The sequence below is a fragment of the Hypomesus transpacificus genome, chromosome 3, assembly GCF_021917145.1.
Source record: "Hypomesus transpacificus isolate Combined female chromosome 3, fHypTra1, whole genome shotgun sequence".
In the NCBI taxonomy this organism is placed as follows: Eukaryota; Metazoa; Chordata; class Actinopteri; order Osmeriformes; family Osmeridae; genus Hypomesus; species Hypomesus transpacificus.
Genome location: NC_061062.1, coordinates 11,589,478 through 11,611,175, shown reverse-complemented (window position 1 = coordinate 11,611,175; position 21,698 = coordinate 11,589,478). Strand labels below are relative to the sequence as shown.

The window sequence follows — 21,698 nt, the reverse complement described above, 5'->3', positions numbered from 1 at the left end:
TTTATGATGGCGTTGACGTAAATCATTTGACATTCGATGTCCTGGGGGCTTGGGCCTTTGTGTTTTTTCCCACACACTAATAGTACACACCGTGTCTGAGCAGGCTTCACCACACCCTGACAGTTCACTTTTCTGTTGTTTAACCTGGGAGTGTACCGATGGAACTGTCATGCCTTGATTAGACCAGCCTTGATTCACCTGCTCATCATCACAGTCTCTCTTGGTCATGCTTTTGTGACCATTTCCCAGAAGCATTATCATCTCCCAGGATGGCCATAATTACCACCTAAATAACTTTCTCCAGCTTAAGTATTTCTTCCCCTATTTTTCCTAAATAACGATGTACTATAGCCAATTGTTTTTACATGTTTGGTTCATACACCTCAAACAGCAAACTCCCTTGCTACAGGTGGGTAAACAATGAAAATAGGATAGGCATTTCTGACTTTACTGCCACCTCCCCTCCCAATACCTTGGTTTCCAAGTTCACAACAGCAACAACCGCATAAATGGAGTGAACATTTTCATTTAGTATGCAACAACTGCAATTAATTTGTCTCTAGAAATTCCCTTTTAAAGTTCAACCATACAGGTAGTCTAGCCTGTACCTGTAAAACCCACCTTGCCTGCTGTGTGTCTTTATTCCGTTTGGCGTGCAAATACACCAGCATGTTCAAACAAGGAAGATGAGAGAAAGCAGAAGTAATAGCACCTTCTGCTGTATTGTGGTTTCCACAATTTTACTGCCCGGCAGCCAACTGATATGTGCTTATAGGTGTAATCAGAGCTGAGGTCTAATTTGGGGATGATTACAGTGCAGTTGTACAGTGGCTTCCCAGCTGTGTATTGTAGGCAGGGTTAGGACTGGAGACTCTCCCTACCGAAGTGTGTCTAACAGTTTAGGAAGGGAGTTGGAGAAGATGGTACCTCCTACTTCTGAAGGTCCTATCTCACTCTTTAGAACCGTCTGTATACATCCAACTAAATTCAGCCATTTGTGGGAATCAGTGACCATTTTATTATTTCATGGCAGTAAAACCAACATTTCCTGCCTGTCCTGTGCCTGTACATTTTACTGTCTAAACCACTTTGAGACTTCTCTACTCTGCAACCAGACATCCAATTATGTTGACTTACAGGATTGGACCTATTGAATCAATCTCACAGGATCGCTCTTAACTGAATTCATGATATTGCACTATATGCCGTGTGTGTGTGTGTGTGTGTGTGTGTCCATGTATGTGCATGTCATATTTTTCCCCAGGGAAATGGGGAAAGCATATAAAAGTCAGGAGACAACACCCAAAACATGAATAGAAAGGGTTCAACCAATTATAGCCCACAACATCTAATTATGGCCATTGGAACACCGAAAAAGTGTACTCATAAACAGAACACTGCCGAGAAAGAGCATGCGTGGCTGGCTGATATACAATAGTTCGCCAACAGAGCGCACTCGCGTGTCATTCAAGTTAAAATTAATTAAATTATGAATTATGTGTCTACCACGTGTCGTTTATATTACGTAAAATATCAAACTTATGATAAACAAGAGTCAAAACCATCAAAATGCCACCACCTGCCACCAAAATGCCACCATGCCACAACAAAACAACTATTTCAAAGCCTAGGTGACTGCTTACGAAGCGTGACAAAAAAGTAGATAATGATATAATGATTATGTTTAATGTATTTCTTTATTGAACGACTGTGGCTCCGCCTCAGTAGTACAGTTGGATATGAGCGCGGTCAGGAATGAACAGTAGAAACTGCAACTCGATTCCAAGCCCAGTGACGAATAGACGAGGGGGTTTACACTTATGGCCCTGACCATGCGTGTGAAAGTGTTCCCGAGTGTAGAGTGAACACGAAACAGTTCTGAAGATGAACACGGGAAGAAGACAGCTGTTGTAGTCAAAAAAGAGCAGACATGCGACGGTGATTTTGAAACAGGCTTATACATCGTGTTATATACATAGAGAAGCACTAGTACGGGCTTTGTTATTTACTAGACTTCGATAGATTAGCTGTGTTATTGAACACTTTTGAACATGCAAGCGATGGATCCAATAACCAAGTGGACACCAAAGCAAGTTGTCGACTGGATGAGAGGTAAGTTTGGTACACTTTAGACACCGTTCAGTTTTCATAGGCTACTTTTGAAACTTCTGAAACTCTAGCTGTGCTCTAGTTTTGTTGATAGGCGACTGTAGTTTCGTTGATACTGCCCTTCTGACCTGCCAATATCACTTTTAACGTAACAGTTGGTCAAAGAGACTTTAAATATACATCAAACAGTTGCCCGTTCCGATTAGTTAGCCTAGCTGCTTTGCGTGAGACAATTATTAACAGTTAGTCGTTGTTTCCAGGATATTAGCCTACGACTATATCAATTATTGCAGCATTTGAGGCGCGCGGCATTGTTCTTTGCGTTGGGTTGACAGGTGACGGCTGGAAAACAATTTGGCAATATGTGACTGTTAACGAAATCTTGTTTTCTCCATCAATTAAACAATACTTACGATAAATGTAGGCTATTCAACTTTAGGTGTATGATTTATCCGTTACTTCTATTGACTAATAGTAGCTATGTATATAGCCTATACATTCCCCTCAGGCATGGTGGATCAAATCATCAAGCATATGAGCCACATCATTCAGCCTATGCGTTTTCCTCCGTCAGAAAACGTAATTTTCCACTCAGAAAGTACCTGAAAGTAGGCATGTAGACTACTTGTTCTAAACCTGGAATGCCGGTTTGGAAAATTACATCACTGAACAACTATTCTTTAACGAACTACCTGCACCCGGGCCGTCACAGCATTGGCATGTAGCTAGTCCTACTTCGAGACCGCAGCTTGTGAGGTTGTGTCGACATAAATGCTGTCTCACCCATTCTGTAAATTACACCTGTTGAACTGTTTTATAGGCTACATAGGGCCTACTGAATTTAAAAGGACATGATAGATATCATGGTCCACAAACTCATGTTTCAGATTAAACTCGCGTGACACCTGTTCAGAGTTAGTCATTGTGCCTAGGGGCAGTTGTCTAAAGAGCTTAAGTATACCATACAATGTCTAAACGCTATCAATGATATACGGTTGATCCAGGACCCTTTTGATCATTTTCTCACAATTGCCTCAGTCTGGAACACAACACAGGTCAAACAATGTTTTTAATAGTTGCAGAATGTGTTTTAGTGACAGCCAGTGCTGAGTATGGAGTAGGGGGGAGGGTAGGGGGGGATACCATGTGCTTCCAGGGAAAGTTCAGTGTATGGACAGAGGATTAGCAATGTAGACTGGCTCTCTGATGGGCTGTCTTACAGGTCTCGCTGACTCTGCAGTTCTTCTCTGGAGGGTCTTTCGAATGGATTTGCAGAGCCATTGAATACCAACATGCAGTTTTAACTCTGAAAACACACTCCATCACCTTTTCTCTTTTTCTCTGACACGCACACACATGCCCCTCAGATAGTTTTACTCAAAGATAATGGCTGTTTTTTTGTGTGTCCAGTTTGTTGGTTGCTACATTTTTTAAACTGCATGGCCCCTTCATATATGGATTGCTGTTGAAATGACTTTGTCCAACCGTGACTCTAGTTCTGTCAATTAAAACGCTAGTTTTTTTTGTGAATATTTGTTTTTGTTGTACTTAGTGATCTGAGGCTCCCTCCCTCCAGCTGCAACTTGCGTCATATGGTGTGTGGGTCTTCTATGTAAGGTGCAGGACAGTGTGCCCCAAGGCAACCGATGCACTTTTCCAATTGCATAAATGGCCAACTAGATAATATGATGTTAAAATGGGAACATGGAAAATAAATTGGATTCCGTTTTCATTGCCAATTCACTTTTGATTTCACTCAATGTGGATTCCGTCAGTGCAAATTGACTCACATAAAGTTGGGATTTTGAAAAACACGAACATGTACCCAATGACAGGTAGGGTATACTGTGTTGTCAGACACAGGCCCACACAGTAGAAGTTGACTAAGATCAGAGTGACTACTGTAGTCATGCTCCAAATATAGTCCTAAACTCATGCGTAATCCCTCAACTGTGGAGGGTAGAAGCTATTCAGGGAATGCTTCGCTCAAAACCCTGCCGAATAGTTTCACACTTAAAGGCGTGCTTTCTTTTTTTTTTTTCTTCTACCTACTCATCCACCTCCTACTTACAAGTGAAAGGCTGCCAAGTTTTCTGTGGCATTCCAAATGCTCGGACATGTACAAGAACTGTACTGCTGAAGTGAAATTGACTGTTCTGTTTGGAACAAAGTGACCACAGCTATGTAAAACTCAATATCAAATATCTGTAATAATTGCGAGATATATATCTAGCAATATAATATGTGAGACTATGTTTAGTTCACACAATATTGGAAGCTGCCATCCTGTACCACTTAAAATCATTGTGAGAAATTAAGGTACATTTTAAATTAAGATTAGGGTGCAGATGATCGAGTGACCTACAGCTGTTGCTATGAAGTCAGGAAAGACATGTAAAAAATATGGTGTGTGTGTATGAGAGAGATGTCAGAAAGTATGTCACCTTTCAAGTAGCGTTGCAGTGTCAATGGGGTGATTAGCTTCCATATGAGAAAGGGTTGTGTGTGTGTGTGCGCGCACATGCATGGTTACTTTACAGCTGGAGCTCTTTAGAGGTCTTGTCCTAAGTGGCGATAGCAAGGTGTTGGAATTGATGGTCTTGATCCCAATAACAGAGTCACTGAGGCCCTCCAACTGGCGTGTTAACCGACGCAACACAGAGAGCACACACACTAATGAAGTCAAAATCATATCTTAGGCCTGTGACAGTCAAGCGTCCAAAAAGGAATGTTTTCCAGTGCACCAGCATGGCTATACCGTCAAGGCTGTATTAATCTCCATAATACAGTAAACAGACAACTTTTTAAATTCAGCTGAAAAACATTTAAAATACAAATCCCCAACTACTGTGCCCAGTCCAGGAAACTACAAGACGGTAGATCACTCAAAGGTTAAACCACAGCCTTTGTCACCCACGATTTCCTGTCATCCAGCCATCCTTCCTTCATAGGTGACCCGGTTGCATTCTATTGATGAGGAGATATGTGGTTGGTTTCTATAGAGATGGGCTTGAGCTGTGTAAGAGGAGTCTCCCCTGGGGGGGTGGGGGGGGGGTGGAGGATGAAAGACCGGGTGGGAGTATCACCCCTGCCGGCTCTGGTTCGTCCTGTTTCTCACACGCTCTTGTTTAGTGTCAGTGTGGCGGTGACCAGCTTGCCATCACCATATGGGAAAACGTGACCAAGATGATCAATATTAGATGCGTCTCACCATTGTTTTAGTTGGATGCGGTTGGTGTAAGTGTTCGCCCCAGCACAGTATTTTGTGTTTTTCCAATGGGTGAAAACATGTATTTTTGTGTACTGTAGTGTTTGGGTGTTATACAGGGATTTTTAAAACATGACGAATATTGTTTTGCAATTGCTTAGCTTGCTGTCTAGCCTACCATCAGTTTTTCATTTGCATACCAACGTTCCCTTTCTTTATGCTGCCATGCAAGGTGAGAGAGGGTCGCATCGTCGCCGTGCCAACCTGAACCTGGCCTTTTAGCCTTTCATTCAAATCCAAATGTGCATTGCAAATCTCCCCAGATCATCTCAGCTTAGCAGCACTGGCCCCAGTCTGGCCTAAGAGCATTGGCCTGTGAAACAGCAGGCTTAAGCCATGGGAATAAACCTCCCAACCTGTGGTGGCACCAAACACTGCACGCGGGTCATGGCAGACGCTGTGCACTCCAGTGTGTGTGTGTGTGTGTGTGTGTGTTTTGTATAGTACACACATGCTACGGCATTGTATGAGTTGGTGTAACGAGGGGCGGAAGTGTAAAGTTTTGTTGATAATGTAACCAATACCCAAGCATTTTGAACTCCAGCTATGCTTAAACAACTGTCTGCTATGACTGGAATGCAGCCGACTCCATCGCTTCTGCTACCAAACCTCGCCACAGTGAATCAGCAATACAAACACACATCAATGTCCTTTTATGTACTTGGGCCACCATTTGCAAAAGGATTTAAATGCCTGTGATATTTCAGCCTCCCGAGGATAAAGACTCACTGGATAAATGGACAAACAGGCAGTCATCATATATGTCACTCCACTTCACAGTAAGCCATTGCATTCTTCAGCTGACTTACTTTGATTTGTGTCATGCTGCAAAAACAACCCAAAAATAAGTGAATCAGTGAATCACTAATGACCCTCACTGTCCTTACAGCTTGTGTAAAACATGTCTAGACAAGCCCCCTCCCCCCCCCCCCCTCAGCAGGCTGGATTCCAGTAGAGGGGTCTTTCATTTTCTTTTGTAGGTCTGACTCCCAAACAAAAAAAAATTACGTTGTGTCCTTGGGCAAGGCACTTCACCCTACTTGCCTCGGGTAGAATGTCCCTGTACTTACTGTTAGTCACTCTGGATGAGAGCGTCTGCTAAATGACTAAATGTAAATGCAAATCTCAAGTTGGTTTTCAGTGTGCTGATATACAAACCAGCTGTTATCAACTGGGGTCTGTTTCTGCATTTAGGCTGGGGGGTGGTGGAATGAGTCCCCATGCTCCCAAGTGTGTTTACTGTGGTGTGCACCCCCACTGCCCTGGTGTCCAGGGTGGTGAAATGATGGATGGATGGATAGAAGCCTAAACCCTTATCTACTAGGATACGAAAAACATCTGGAGGACTCCAGGGAAACCCCAATAACTGCCGTAACGAATGACTAGTTATGTGTCTTTATGACCAGACTTTATGGGTCCTAGATAAGACACAGTAGCTGTGGTATTATTGATGCAAGTTATCTACTGTTAAATCAATTCAGTTTTAATAAGATTGTGACCCAGGAGTTCCCCTTTTGTGTTTCCATCCAGTTCTAGGCAAACATCCCTGTCAAGTCCTTTCCAACAAATGACTGCTTTGAAGGAAACTAGACTTTACCTAGACTTGTTGCTTCACGTTTACTAAAGGGCCAGGTGACCTACTCCTCTTGTGTCAGTCTGCTCAAGAGGATTTAGCTCCCCTGCTAAAACTCATGCTGTACAGCTAATCCTCATCCAAGCCCTAAACCATAATTGGAAAAACCTCGCCTTTGAGTTTCTAACAACACATTTGTCTCGGCTTGGTCCTCAATGAATGGGCATCACCACAAAAGAAAATGGAGGAATACTTTGTGTTTCTAAAGGTCACGTTCAAATGTTTAGCCACACTGCACCTGCATTTGTTTAAGGAAATAGGGGTGTGTACTCGCCGTTGACAAAGGAGTCTAGGACACTGCTGCATTATGGGAGATGCTGTATTCATCCCTCAGTGCTGTAGTCTGGGATGTGGTGTAGTTTTATCACCTATTCTACTTCTGTTTGCTCTGTCTCATTTATCTCAGTTCTCAATCAACAACTGATTCATGTTGACTACCATTCACGGCAAGTCTCATTCTTAATCTGTCAAGACTGTGTTGTGAACACAAAGCCTAGATCCACAACCAATTACTCACCTGGAAAAGGTTGTGTGTTTGGGATTATAATATATATTTTTACAATTATATTATAACTGATAACTGTGACCATCTTTGTGTAGGTCCCAGAGATGAAATGAAAAGTGAGTACGTCATTGATTAGAGCTGTGTGTGTGTCTGTGTGTAAGCTGCGTCACTGCATGGACCAGTGTCGTGCCCTGTGGGTGTCTCACTGCCTGGTCACGCTGTCACTCACAGATAACGTCCCCCTGAAGATGACTCACACACACACACACACACACAAACACACACACACAAACACCCACTCCCAGGAGAGAGGAGGAGAGACTCATCTCTATGCCTTGCTTTGTTTTATTGGGTCTGTACTGTATGGTTCTTGTGTCTCATGTTACATTCATATGACCATTCTATTCAGTTGTACTTTCCTTTGTGTAATTCAAGTATGGAGAATTTGGATAGCTGTGAAATGGAATCAAAAGCAATTCAATCCTGTATTGTGTCATGTCTCCGTTTACAACTTGTATTGTGTCAAGGATCTTTCACCCTCCTGTGTATATTGATGTTGGATGTCCCTACAGGAAGGTAGGCAGCTACGATTCCCTCCATCTTTTTGACCCCATCCTCTGTGGACCATGACCTGGATGCAAGCCATTCGCAAAACTTTTGTCAACCATTCTCAGCCCTCTCCCTCTCTGCGTAACCCCTCCCCCACCCTCCCCCTTTCTCACTGGCCCTTCATCGCCCGGTCCCCTTTTTTTTCCTCTGCCCTCGTTTACCCCTCACTCCTCTCCTGTACCCTCCCCCCGACTCCCATCGTCATGGCTACCTTAATTGTGTTTGTTTACAACTGACTAGCCTCTGTAGCCCTTGGTTTAGCGGTGCACAGCCTGTTAGCCATGGGTAGGGCTAGAGAGCAGGGTTAGTGCTTACGTCTGGGTTCAGCCTGGGTAGAACGCTCAATGCGATGGCGTGTGGGTGCCCTGGTTAAGCTGGATGATTTCTGTCCCAGAAAGTGATTTGGACAAGGAAATCCTAATAGTTAGAGAGGTTATATGTGGTGTGCTCAGCCACAGACCAGTCAACTAGCATGTAGACCTTACCTAATAAGAGACTGGTAAAACAGGATGTTGCTGTTGTTGTGTTCTTAATTCTCCTGTGGCTTTTTTTACGCCTAGTCTTTGATGTTGTGAGACGTTAAGCCCATAAAACCGGTTGCCATTTTCCCCCAACCCCTTATTGTGCCAGCAGATATTCCCATTCACTACTTTAATGCCTGTGTTTGGGGTTGAACCAGAAGGCTCCCATAGAAGTTCTGGTTGGTCCATAACAGTCTAAATAAGTGGGGCTCGTTTCCTCCTTGCAAGCCTGCTGGCTTTGTTGTGGTCTCGGTAGGCTTCCACATTGGTCCCATTAACTGGTCTGTAATCAGCATACCAGGCAACCATGATCTCAGAGCAGGGGAGTACAGAGACCGCTGATCCCAGACCAGGCATCACCTACAGACAGGTCTCACTGGAAGACACCATGGGAGGTGTGCACAAGTTGATGATTCCCTTTTTTTCTTTCTTCAACATTCACTCCTCTTTTCTCTTTCTCTCCTCCACCCTCTTTCTATCTGGAGAGACTAAGAAAGAGAGACTGCAATTTTGGTTTCTGCCTAAGGAATAGGCTGGCATTGGCCAAGTGTCAGGAGGGTGGTATGTTTGAGTGACATTAGGATAGACACTCTGGCTCTCTCACGCCTCTTCTCTGAAACAATGGTTTTCATTTCTCCCCCCACAGCGACAGCGTCCATTCCAACACTAACAGACCAGCAGCAGGACTGTAAAGCTCTACGCTAAACCACTGACCACAACCTTTCTCAGTCTTTGGCTAACATAGAGGAAACTGGGGAGAAAATATATGAGCATAGAAGCCTATCTGGGACAGTTTTTGCAGGCTTTTGTTGCTTTCTTAAGCAGTTGTTTATGTGATGCGTAATGAGCAGCGTGGCTGGAGAATGAGTTTGTATATCAATGGAGTTTTTATTGGAGTGAGATGTAGTTCTAAAGCCACTTGCATTACACAGCCTCAGTCCCTGTTCAAGCCCTTGCCAAAGCACTGTCTCAGACCCAGGTCCTGCTTCCTCTCTAGACCCGGTCGTAGCTGTCAGCCCCTAGCCCAGCTTCCCCTAGCCCAGCTCCCCCAAGCCCAGCTCCCCTAAGCCCAGCTCCCCCAAGCCCAGCTCCCCAAGCCCAGCTCCCCCAAGCCCAGCTCCCCCTAGCCCAGCTCCCCCTAGCCCCAGTCTAAGACCAGAACAATGCACGTCTAGCCACACCAGTCAGGGGTATTATGATACAGTTGTTGTTGTAGTAGACCAGTCCATGCTGGGTCTGTCACCTTCAGGATGCTAGACTTAATAGGAACACCAGCAGTAAACTCAGAGGCTTAGAACCGGTCTTTCCTTTGTCAACTGTTACAACTGCAGTTGACTGACACAGTGGGTGTGTTGAGATTATGACAGTTTGCCTATGCCTGTGGCAATATTCACTCTCCCTTTCCCTCTCTCTCGCCTCCCACCCCATCTCTCACAAAGGTTAATGGAACCGAGAATGTAAGAGCCAAAATGCCCAAACACCCCTCCCCCATAGCCCTTTGGAAACTCACCTTTCTGACCCAGTCCATATCAGTCAAGTCAGCACCCCATAATCTGGTAATGTAGGCTACATCCGCAGGGTGAGTGAGGTTGTCCGAGGTTTGGAGGCCCCAGAGCCCTAGGCCTGTCTGTGGATCTACTTGGCACAGGATGGTGGTGTGAACTCTGACCCCAGCTGCCTCATCAGTCATCATCCATCTCCGCCACGTCAGATTGAGCTGCACCGGAGAGCCTTGGGTGTTGTTCTTCACGTTTAAGTTAGACTTTGAAAAATATCACCTGAAAGGCTTCCTCTGTTTTAATTGATCCATTGATGTACAACATTGGCTGCTACCTCGTTATACCTGAGGCCTTAGTAGATCAATCTTTGATTGTATTACAATTGAACAACGTTTTGTGCTTTCAGTGGTTGCTAACTAGAAAATGGCCTTAGAATATGGCTTTTCTGCATGTTTTGAACAAGTTATATCTGCTTGTTCAGTAGAGATCTGCTCTCTTCAGAGAGAGGGGTGCTGTTGAGCCCCATTGTGCAACTGTCGCTGTAAGGCTGCTGTACACAGCCTTTGTTTTGCTTCTGTGAAGTCATGCATCTGAGAAGGCCTTCACTCTCATCTCTGAGATGGCTGATTGTTTCTCTCTGTCTCCCTTTCTCTCTCTCTCTTTCATATCTCTCTCATTTGCTCTTTCTCTCTCTCTTTTGCTCTCTCGCTTGCTTTCTCTCTCTTTTGCTTTCTCGCTCTCTTTCTAATTACAGTCCTGGCCCGGGCCAGGGCCCCATTGTGCCAGATTGCTGTGAATTCCCACAATGGAACACCCTTTGAGAACAATGGTGCTGGAATTCCCTCTGATTCCCCACAGGTTTGCAGAGCGGGTCTGACTAAGAGAGGGAGAGAGTTACAGTGGCGCTGGCCATTGTACTCCCCGCTAGCTTTCCCACTGCCCACTCGCCACCCAGGGTTTTAACATAGCTCAGAGTTGGAGAAGGGGGGGGTCAGTGGGGATAGAGAGAAGGGGGGGGGGGTGCTGGGTGGGGGCAATTTCTTTCTGTGGGAGGTGAGAGTGTGTTCTCTCTCATGTAATCAAATCCCTGGGAACCTTCTACTGTTGGTAGCCTGGCTGAATACACCAGGCCTGGTAGCCGAGATCCTGGTTTTGGTGGGTGTGTGCATCTGTGAGTGTAAATTGATTCTCTACAACATTTCAGCTGCCGTCTGTCTTTACGTTTAGTTTTCTACACCAGCACTTTTCAGGAGCTTTTCCAAAGTTCTCTATTACTCCTCAGTAGCCAACCAGACTCTCATGCTCTGGCGGCATGACAGGAACCTGATGTGTTTTGCTTCTGTACGGATGTGATTCAGGAAGTTTTGAGATTATGACAGGAATAGCAAGACCATTTGCAAGAGGAAGCAGTCCTGTGTTTGTGTTGCCAGAAGCGTGTGGGTTGTCAGGAGGCTGTAGGGTTTCAAGGTCTTGAGCTTCTAAGAGCATCGGACAACACTCAAGCGGTCCTTGCTGTCCCAGCTGGCCTGAAACTTGCCAGGCTTGCACGTCAACTGGACTTGAAGCTGTTGTGTTGATAACCTGTTTTACAGAATCAACCCAAAATGAATGGCTTGTTTGTGGGTGGCATGCAGCAAGACCCCACAGTAAACAGCAGGTGCCACACACACACACACACACTAAAGCAGATGATAATTGCAGGGCTGGGACATCAGGCTAAGGTTTGTCGATCTCTGTTGAAAATTGATCACTTGGTCAAAGTGCTTTGCCCTGTAACCTAAGAAGTAGATTTCCGTTTCAAACCCGGCCTGTGTCCCTGAACCATATGGGGCTCTTCACTAACAATACGTCAATTAGGACTCAGAGTGTGTCTCAGCTGTGTCCTGGTGACACTTATGTATCCAACACACACAAACACACGCACATCACTGGAAATAGTTTTTTCTATACTCCACACTTAATGCATGTGTGATTTTAGTGTGATGCATGTCGTACAAGACTCTGGTACTTGTTATTGGTGGCAGTTGCTGTTTTCGTAATGGCAGTAAAACACATTTTTTTTTTTTTTTTTTTTTTTTTGCTGAGCCTTCCTTTTGAAAGGCTTTCACAGACACACACACACGATGTACAATACACACACACACTCCATATAATTCACAATGATGTGATACCCTTTTCTCCCTTATTTTATTTCCTTAATTCAAACCGTTAGTCCCACACTCACACCTTTGTCCACTGATCTGACCCTTATAAATGTTTTACCAGCCTTCTGTGAAAACCCCCCTTCTTTTGACCAGAAGGTGCCAATGGTACAGGCCAGTCCCCTAGGGGCCCCTGCTACCTACAGAAGTGTGATACACTTTAATAGGGGGAGCCAGTGTTCCCCTGTCTCCTGGTGTGGGATCCATTCAGTTAGTCCTATGAGAGGGGACAGGTCCACACACATGGTGGCTTTTTGAAGTAGCAGACTTCAAACTTTCCCAATTAGACACTGAGGCCTGCGAGGCTGGACCCCTATGGATGACCTGGAATTTCGAAGGCGGGGCTGGAAAGGAGGGGTGTGGTTGTGGGAAGTGTCTGGGGAAAAGCAGAGAAATATGTGAGCACTTGACAGTGAATTAAATAGGAAATGGCATGTTTCCAGCCTCTGCTAAATGCTTTCATTGAGGCCTCTGATAACTAGTCTGTCTAGTCTCTTTGTTTGAGCTAAGGTTGCTAAGGTTTTCCTTGTTGTTGGCAAAGCTACACGGCTAAAAAGGAGGCATCATTCATTCCACAGGAAATGCCTTCTTATCATACAAGGTAGTACAGGAAAGAGAAACGGAACCCTTTCTCTCTTATGTCACTGCATTGGTTTCTTCCCAACCCCATTTAAGAACTGGGTTCTGTTTGTTTTGGGCTGTGTTCAGTCCAGTAACAGTACTGGGCCTTTTGAAGTGAGTTCACCCTTCTCAGCCTGAACTCTGTCCAACGAAGGGCTAAGGCTGAAGCCCTGAAATGTCTAGCCTGGGAATTCTCAAGCCAAGGAATGGGAGAAATGTTTTATTTTGAGGCTAAATGAAATTGACTAGCCCTAGACCTTAATCGTTTTATAGGATTTCATTTTTTTATTCAGTTAAAATTCCTGTAGAATATTCCATCTTTTCGCCTTTCTAGAGCTTCCAAAGTAACAGTTACCAGTGAACTTAGGAACAGTAATGCAATTTTTGTGGTCTGATAAGGGATTCTTTTTCACTTTTTTTTGTTTGTTAAAAATGTGGGAAAGTGTGTGTGTGTGTGTGTGGTTGCAGTGTGTGTGTGCAGATCAAGTCCACATGTCTGTGGCAGTGATTCAGAGGCTCTGGTAGCCCTACATCCTCTGTAGGACACACAGATTAACAATCTGCTCTGGTATCTGCAACACGATCTCCTGCAGCACGGAGCCATTCACTAGCAGGCTAACACACACACACACACACTCTCTCTTTCCCCCCACCGCGTGTAATCATGCACACACATATAGTCCTGTGCTGTAGCAACAGGAAAGCCCTGGTACAGACACACACAGCATGTGTCACATAGGCGTGAAGAAGACATGAGATGCCATTTACAAAGATGAGCACAGAACACACCCTGTCTGTGGGCATGTACTGGATACTGAATTGGCAGCTCCACATAGTGGACTCATATAGGGAGCACCCGGATGGCCACCGTTCTAGATTTAGGAAAGAATGTCAGGAAACCAAAGCTCTCTTTCCTCTACTTGGCTGTCAATGGGAAAATTGATAGATGGAGGGGTTTTGACGCCAAGATTCTGTGTCTAATGTGTGTGTGTGTGTGTGTGTGTGTGTTAGGATCTGTTGGGGGGGGGGGGGTTGAGGGGTGGGGGGTTGTGTGTGTGTGTGTGTGTGTGTGTGTGTGTGGGGGGCAGGGGGTCTTGCAGCTGACAGGCCTTTCAGAGAACCAGGGCGCAGGGCCATTGCTCCACAGCTGCCCTCTCTCAGTGCCCTCTTTGATGGGGGGAGGGCGTTCACTCCCCACACGGCCAGCCCGCCCGTGTCCCCCGCACACATACACACAGACTCCTTCTTCACTGTTTTCACAACATGGCTCGCAGGCCCAACGACTGGGGGCAGTGTGTGTGTGTGTGCGCGCACCCCTCTCATTGCTGTTGCAGTTTAAAGAGTACTGTGTGTTTCTGAACAAAGTCTTTGTAATGCGCTGTGCAGCCATATTATTGACAAGTGCTCCATGCCTCTGTAAAGAATGCGTAGAGTAATTAAAGCTGTACTCACACAACATGTGTGACTGGTGAAAAACAAGTAGTCCCATACTCCTGTCAAGAGACACTCTGTGACTACCAGCAACATTGCACTGGCCAATGGATGGAACGGATTGCTTTTACACGAGGATGTGTGCCGCAGTATTGTCTGGAACACACGTCAGTTGAGTGGGCAGGGTGGAACTGTCATACTTAAGATCATCCAGCACATTGCAGACATAAATAGCAGTAAAGGGACATTATACACACACACACATTACTATAATGAGAGGCCAAGTGAGCAGTGAGCTATCCGTTGTTTCACTGGGCCAACAGACTTAAACAGAGGGTTTAGCAGTTCTCTGATTACGGTGTGTTTATCTGTGTGTTTATCTGGGCTCTATCTGCCACACCTGTCCGCTCCACACCTCTCTGTTGGGTTGTGTACACACAGATGGGAAGGGGTCACATACAGGTTATTACTAGGAAACTTGCTTCCCAATCTGTTAAGCAAACTAACGTAAGGGTCCCAAACGGCAATGTATTTGTATGTTCTTCTCTAAATATTAAAAGGCGTTGCCAAACAATGTGTGCGTTTATTTTCTGCAGGTTAGTTTAACGTTTACCCCTTCTCCCCCCGCCCCCCCCCCTCTCCCTCCCTCCCTCCCTCCCTAGGTCTGGATGACAGCCTGCAGCAGTACGTTCCTAACTTTGAGAAGGAGAAGATCAGTGGTGAGCAGCTGCTCAAGATCTCCCACCAGGACCTGGAGGAGCTGGGCGTGGCCCGCATAGGGCACCAGGAGCTGGTGCTGGAGGCTGTGGACCTGCTGTGTGCCCTGGTCAGTGACAAGACACCCTTCACCCCGGCCCAGCTTACCGTTCTGGGGCCTTGTCATCTCTCTCTTCTGTTCTCTTTCAATCGCTCTCTCTTTATATGTCGTTCCCTTTCTCATTGGCTCACTCTTATTCTTCTCTTGTTCTGTGTTACTGTATCTTTAGTCAGTACCTCTTCCCCCCCCTCCCGTTTCCCTCTTTTCTTTTTTTTCTTCCTATTTCTCTTTCGCCATCCCTTCCTCTTTCCCCCGTAGAGACAGCGAGTTTGAAAAAGCCCCAGACTGTAGTGACTGGCCTGCCAGCCAACTGAGCCACTGATGCATGCAACAAGGCCCATCACTTCCCACAGAGCCCAGTGGGGTGTGCAACACAAACAGAATACCCAAAACAAACAGAATACCCAACGCACATGAGAAATCCCAGCGCGCACACACACAAATGCAATATGGAGAAAGCACAGCCCTGGAACATTAGCAAGAAGCTAGCTAGGGGTGAACCAGAGGCAAGATCAGATAGACCTGTTAGACAGGATGTGTAGCGGATGGAGAAAGAAGTGGGTTGTGTCGATGAATGAAACTAATTTTTTTTTATTATGTATTCCTCTCCCTTAAATTCTCTTTTTTTAGCTATCTCAAATCAACTCCAGCTCATACGAGTATGTGTATACACACACATACACACACAGTTGTCAGGTCAGCATACATTCCTACAGTAGTCCCTGCGTCAGCACTCAATCGCGCTCCAGTGGCTCATGGGAAGGCCCCGTACGGCCCTCAAGCTGAGCAGGGACCTGACCAGGTCACAGCCTGTCCATCTTAGAAGATGGAGCTGGGCCTTTACTGTAGGATCAACACTACTGGCTACAAGTCAGGCTCAGAACAGAGCTGTGAAAGAGAGAGAGAGAGACAGAAAAGAAAGGAAACAGGGAGTGGTAAACAGAGCTGAGAGAGAAGTGGGGAGTTTGTGAATGAAAGTTGGCTGGGCGAGAAAGAGAGGATTTGGAAAGAGACGGAAAGAGAAATACAGGGTTGAGAGAAAGAAAGGAGCACTGTGATGGAGGGAAGACAGAAATGAAAGAGAGAGTGAGACCATCAGGAACCCTACCAGGCAGCATCTGAAACAGGACCAGGTTTGGAGTCCAGATGGGATAGGTTTAGAGTTTTATCACTTCCTGTGTCATAAAATACCAGATTGCGGTCGTGGGTTTGATCACTGTCAGCACTTTTTACTCGGATCCTCATGCGTCTTTAAATGGTTTAGTGTTTTTTTTTTTTTTACACCATCTGAGATGCTTTTCAAGTTCACAAGTACCCTTCTCATTTCAAACTCAAACAAAGTTTCTCTCTTGCATGCCAAATGGAATTTGTTCTTGTGAGAAGCAGTCAGCTAATATCTCTAGAAGAAATCAACCAACCAGCTCATGCAGACAAACTGATGTAATTGGGCCGGCAATGGACCACCGCCTAAGAGCCTGGGAACGCCGCAGTGGTTTTGTGGGTAGTGGAGTTCAGATGTTGGTCGGCGGTTAAACACAGTTGTCAGGCCTGGCACATGGTTGGGCTGCAAATACAATACCTGAGAGGTATCTCTCTCTTGCTCTCTCCCTCTTTTCTTCTGACTCTCCTTCTCTGTCCTGCAGCTAAACAGTTTAAAGCCTCACTGCCCCTACTCAGTGACCCATACTGAACACAAACACACACACACAGTCCACATTCCTAGAGGAGTCAGTCACACAGTGCATGATATGAGCATCATGCGCTAGTTTCCTAGTATCTCTCTGTGAAGATGAGAGGCTGTCAGCTGATACCAGCTTTCAGATATTGGCCTGAGGCTGCTTTCCTGACCATTAGAAACACACACATGCCATGACACATGGAAACACTTGTAAGGGGAGGCCACGGGCACCTCGAATGCTTCGATAGATCTACGTGTCATACCTTATGTACCATACCATACATCCTATGGGGTCCAACATCCTCCTTTTTTATGGTCACGGTAATTGGGTCCAGATTGAGCCGTGCCCCCCGTTCTCCAAACCTTCTGGATCTAGCGAAGACTCAGATTGTTCCCTCACGATGGACTTCATCAATTTGCCCATGTGCACCTCCTAGCTTGTGTTGTCTTTTAATAAATCCTTTCCCAGCGCAAGGCCTTGCTCAAGTCAGATGTGTGTGTGTCTGCTTGCGCGCACATGTGAGGCTTATGTAATTTATCTGGACAGAATTTTCAAAGGTGTTTAGAAGCACCAATGTTCCCCTGACCCTGACCCTGTGCAAGGAATGCCCTGGCGTGAGGGGCAAGGGAAATGAACCTCACACCTCTGATTGAGGAACCCTGGGTAAATGAGTTTGGCCATTTAGGGCTTTCCTTATTAACAGGAGAGGGCCTCTGTCACACACAAACACACACTCATACACACAGACACACACAACAGCACCCATGGGAGGAAACCAGATCCCCTCGTTTCAATTAGTTTTAACGGTCACAGCTTTTGAAGGTGACACACAACCGACTAACCCCAGACCCCCCCACACCCCCCAGCTCTTCCTCTCACACTCACAACCTACTGAGGTGCCCCCCAACCTCTCTCTGTGCACACAGAGGTCAAGCAGTTCCTCTCAGAACTGCATTCTGGGCAGTGTGACCCCTCTCAGACCCCTCTCAAGGGGCTCTGACAGGATATCCTCCTTGCTGCTAAGGGCGTCTATACACGTCTGGTGAGGCAGGAGACACCCAATAACTTGACCTTGACACCAGCCTGAGAACATATTTGCAGTGTGCAGATGCAGAATGAGCATGGAGATTTTACATCTTCAAACGTGCTGAATTACAAAGCTTTGTGAATTTGGCTTGCATACTGTAGCAGTTGTTTAAAGCAAGTAGCACAGTTGTTTAATGGTGCAGTAGAACTGTGTGCTGAGTTATCGTCATTTGTCTTCTTTCCTCTTGTCGAACGACTCCAGTAGATGCTTGCATTCCCAATTCCCCGCCAGGTGAAAGCTAACGGTGCAAATTGCCCTCTTGAGTCAATGGGAGAACGTTACAATGAATCATGCTGGGACTCCCTGAACAGAAATGACTTCTGCAGAGTCCATCCAGAAATCTGACACATCTGTGTTTCCTTCACCTTAGCAGCCCACTCACAGAGCCCCCACTGTCCCACAGCCAAATGGAGTAAATATTATTAGTGACCCCAGTTCACGTGTGTTGTGTATGTTTTCCAACAATGGATCTGTCCTCAAGGTGTAATACACCAGACTCAAAGCTTATCAACAGTGTTTGATTACCTCTCCGCGCTGTCCGACCCATCTGGAAATCTGGAAATAGGACTCTCAATATTTGATCCCTTAAACACGTGTTCATTAATGAATCCCCCCTCCTCTCTCTTTTTTTCCTTAGATGTTGTGGTACACTAACCAGACAGGACAGGTGACATCATGGTGTCAAAGCTTTTCCTCTGTCAGTGTCAAGTGTTCATACCACTCAGCCCCTACAAATCCGGATCTCCTGTGGACAGTTATCCATTTGTGACGCCCTAGAAAGTTCTATTCAGAACAGCTACTCCCAAGCCATCTTGAACCTAGCTTAGCAAACCAATAAAAAGTGTGTGAAATGATGATAATTTGATAAAAAATGTAGTTAACATGAAGTGAGTTCTATTTTAAACAGATTCAGGCCACTCCTGGTCAGTTTTTTGGTTCAGTTTCTAGTCTGTGAGACTAAGGTGTTGGACATCTGTGAAGGCCTTAAAAGTTAGTGTGTGTGTGTGTGTGTGAGAGAGAGAGATTAGCCCACCACTAATGCCAAAGCCAGGAGAGCTGTTGGATCTTAATCAGTTCTTTTAAGCTTAGTGTCAATTGTTTTTCTTTGGCTTCTACAAAATTGTTGTGGGTCCCTTTGAAGATGAATGTCTGGAGCAGTCGTGTTCTCTATCTCCCACATCTCCTCTCTTGGAATAGACCGTGTTAGAAGTGTCCCATAAGGACTTCCTATGAAGCATCGAGATGTTTGATTTATCAAAGGAGATTGAGAGAAGAGGGTGGATTTACAATGAGCTATGAACTTGTCCATATGGCTACTGCGTACCTTTGCTCCTCAGGGACAACTTTAGGCTAACATAATGTACAGGCAGCTGAATAAAGCTATCCAGTGAGGACTTGCAGGTGTCCTCTGAAAGGTGTGGCTGGCTGGCCGGCCAGCTAGGCACAGCCTATTTGCTGCTCCTCGCACAGCACTTTAGCGGTTAGCACGTTGGGGAGGGCAGTGTGAAGCTGGCAGTGATGCAACACTCTGGAAACTGATATTTGCCAAGATGACAGTCGAGGCTACCCCTGCTCTTTCTCTTGGTCTCTCTCCTTTTCCTCTCTCCTTTCCTTTTTCTTCTCTACACCCTCCTCTCGTCTCTGACCCGCTCCAGTCCCCCTGTAGTGGCAACTGGCCCAAAACACATTCTTTCCGAGATATTTATAAGTGGAGTCGCTTGAATTAACGACTAAAGTTAAGCCCCCCCCCCGTCTCTCTCTTTTTGACCCAAAGACTTCAAGTTTTTCCTTAAATTATGTGAGACACTACCCAGATGAGGCAGTTGATGTCATGGTCTAGAAGCTGGGCCTCTTGACAGGAGTATTACAGTGTATGAAGTTGACCAGAGAAAAGTTACCCCCCCCATCCTCATTCTGACGGACATAAGCCAGTTATGTTCTTAATACTTACAAAGAGATGTACTCTGCAGTCCCTTAGGTGATAAAGCAATCATTTGACTTACAGTCAGCCAGTGTTTTGACAGGACAGGCTTTGCATGGCTCTGTGTCGACCTAAAGGAATGCAACCATAAAGAAATGCAATAACCCATTGCTGAGGTACATGTAAGGCCTCCATGCCTCAGAATTCAAGCTATGTGGTTCTGTTTAGTGACGAGATAAAACCAAAGGCATATTTGGAATGTGTGTCTTCGGAAGCAGAACATTGTTTGAGTTGTTTAAGAAAGAGACACCAGGAAGGATGATAAAGATAGTCCTTTGGCTATGAGGAGCAGTTTAGATATTTTGCCGGTACAGACTGTGATCTGTAGACCTGACAACTGAGCTGGGCTCTTCATTGATCTCTGGTTAATGGTTTCTCCCTCAGCAGCCACTAGCTCATACACATGAGATCCACTGACACAGAACAAACATTCACCTCAGAATTCCCTCAAAAGTGATTCCTTCACAGTCGGTGTGTGACCAGTCGATGTCCCTCCCAAACCCCCTGTCACATCCCCCAGATCTTAACAGTTATTACAGCACAGCATGGCTCGTGATCACACACCCATGGTAAGTCTTGAAGACAGGAGCTAAGCTCTGCCTGTTAAGGGCCTGTAGACAAGAGGAATGTGCCAGGAGGAAGGAGCAGGGGCCAGGAATGCAAACTTTGCCTTGGTTGATCAGGTGATGGGACGCGCACACCTCCCCTGGGTCGGGCCAACATTGGATGATGGAAGAGGGTGAAAGATGTGGGGATTTCACCCCCTGAGGTGCTCAGACAGACCATCTTAAATCATGGGTGTCAGAGCATATCACAGATTGATAACAGCCATTAACTCTGCAGGAAGCAACATGTTTTTCCAGGGAATTTGGGCCAACTTTTATTTTTTTATTTTTTGTACCCATTTTTTATCTTATCCTCGTCATTACAGTTCCTTTTGTAATGATACAAACCAACAATTGTTTGGTGTAAATCACTTTTTTACTTTTGTGTGGAACGGTGGATGTGAACCAGAGCGTGTGGGACAATAATAATGGAACTGAACCAAACCAAAAATATGGCCCAACTTACAAAGATTTCAACCTTGTTCTATAAAGGCGAACAATGGGTTTTGGTGTTTCAAAACCCATTGACACTGTATGAATATGTTTAGCTTGTGTTCTGCTCCTCTCTCCTACCAACCGTCTCTGGAGGAGGGGATCCCTCTCTGAATTGCTCCTCCCAAGGTTTCTTCAATTTTTTCTCCCGTTGGGAGTTTTCCCTTGTCTTCCTTGAGGGTTTAGGTTGGTTGAGGGGCAGTTCTATGGGCGCATGTGAAGCCCTCTGTGACATGCTTGCGTGTAAAAAGGGCTATACAAATAAATTTGATTTGTTCACTGCCATTCTCACCTTCTTTCTCTGTCTCTTTCCAGAACTATGGTGTGGAGAGTGACAACCTGAAAGCACTGGTGGTGAGGATGCGAGCCGCCACCAATGGTCTGCACATGTCCACCTCGGAGCGCCGCAAGAGCCCCTCTTATGACGGCAGCACCTCGCGCAAGCCCCCCAACAACTTTCTCACCTCTGTGGTGGAGCTCATTGGAGCTGCAAAGAGCCTGCTGGCCTGGCTGGACAGGTATGTCCACTGCATCCTGGGAAATGAAGTTGTAGCATAATTCACTTCACTGATATTCAAATTTGCTGTTTGCACATCCATCCTACTCCATGTCCCTTTAAATTATTTTGGTGCAAGACAAC

General features: G+C 45.6%; 1 protein-coding gene across 2 annotated transcripts in view; it reads left to right on the top strand.

The window, feature by feature from the left end:
- The first annotated feature begins 1,721 nt into the window (after window positions 1–1,721).
- Window positions 1,722–21,698, top strand: part of cnksr3 (cnksr family member 3) — a 46,946-nt gene continuing 26,969 nt past the window's right edge. Inside the window, exons 1-3 of one of the 2 annotated variants that reach the window (XM_047047162.1) lie at window positions 1,722–2,112; window positions 15,060–15,223; window positions 21,374–21,576. In XM_047047162.1, coding sequence (XP_046903118.1) covers window positions 2,052–2,112; window positions 15,060–15,223; window positions 21,374–21,576 — 428 coding nt within the window. In that variant the 5' untranslated portion in view covers window positions 1,722–2,051. The remainder of the gene's footprint in view (window positions 2,113–15,059; window positions 15,224–21,373; window positions 21,577–21,698) is intronic. The other variant, XM_047047151.1, reaches the window with a different exon arrangement.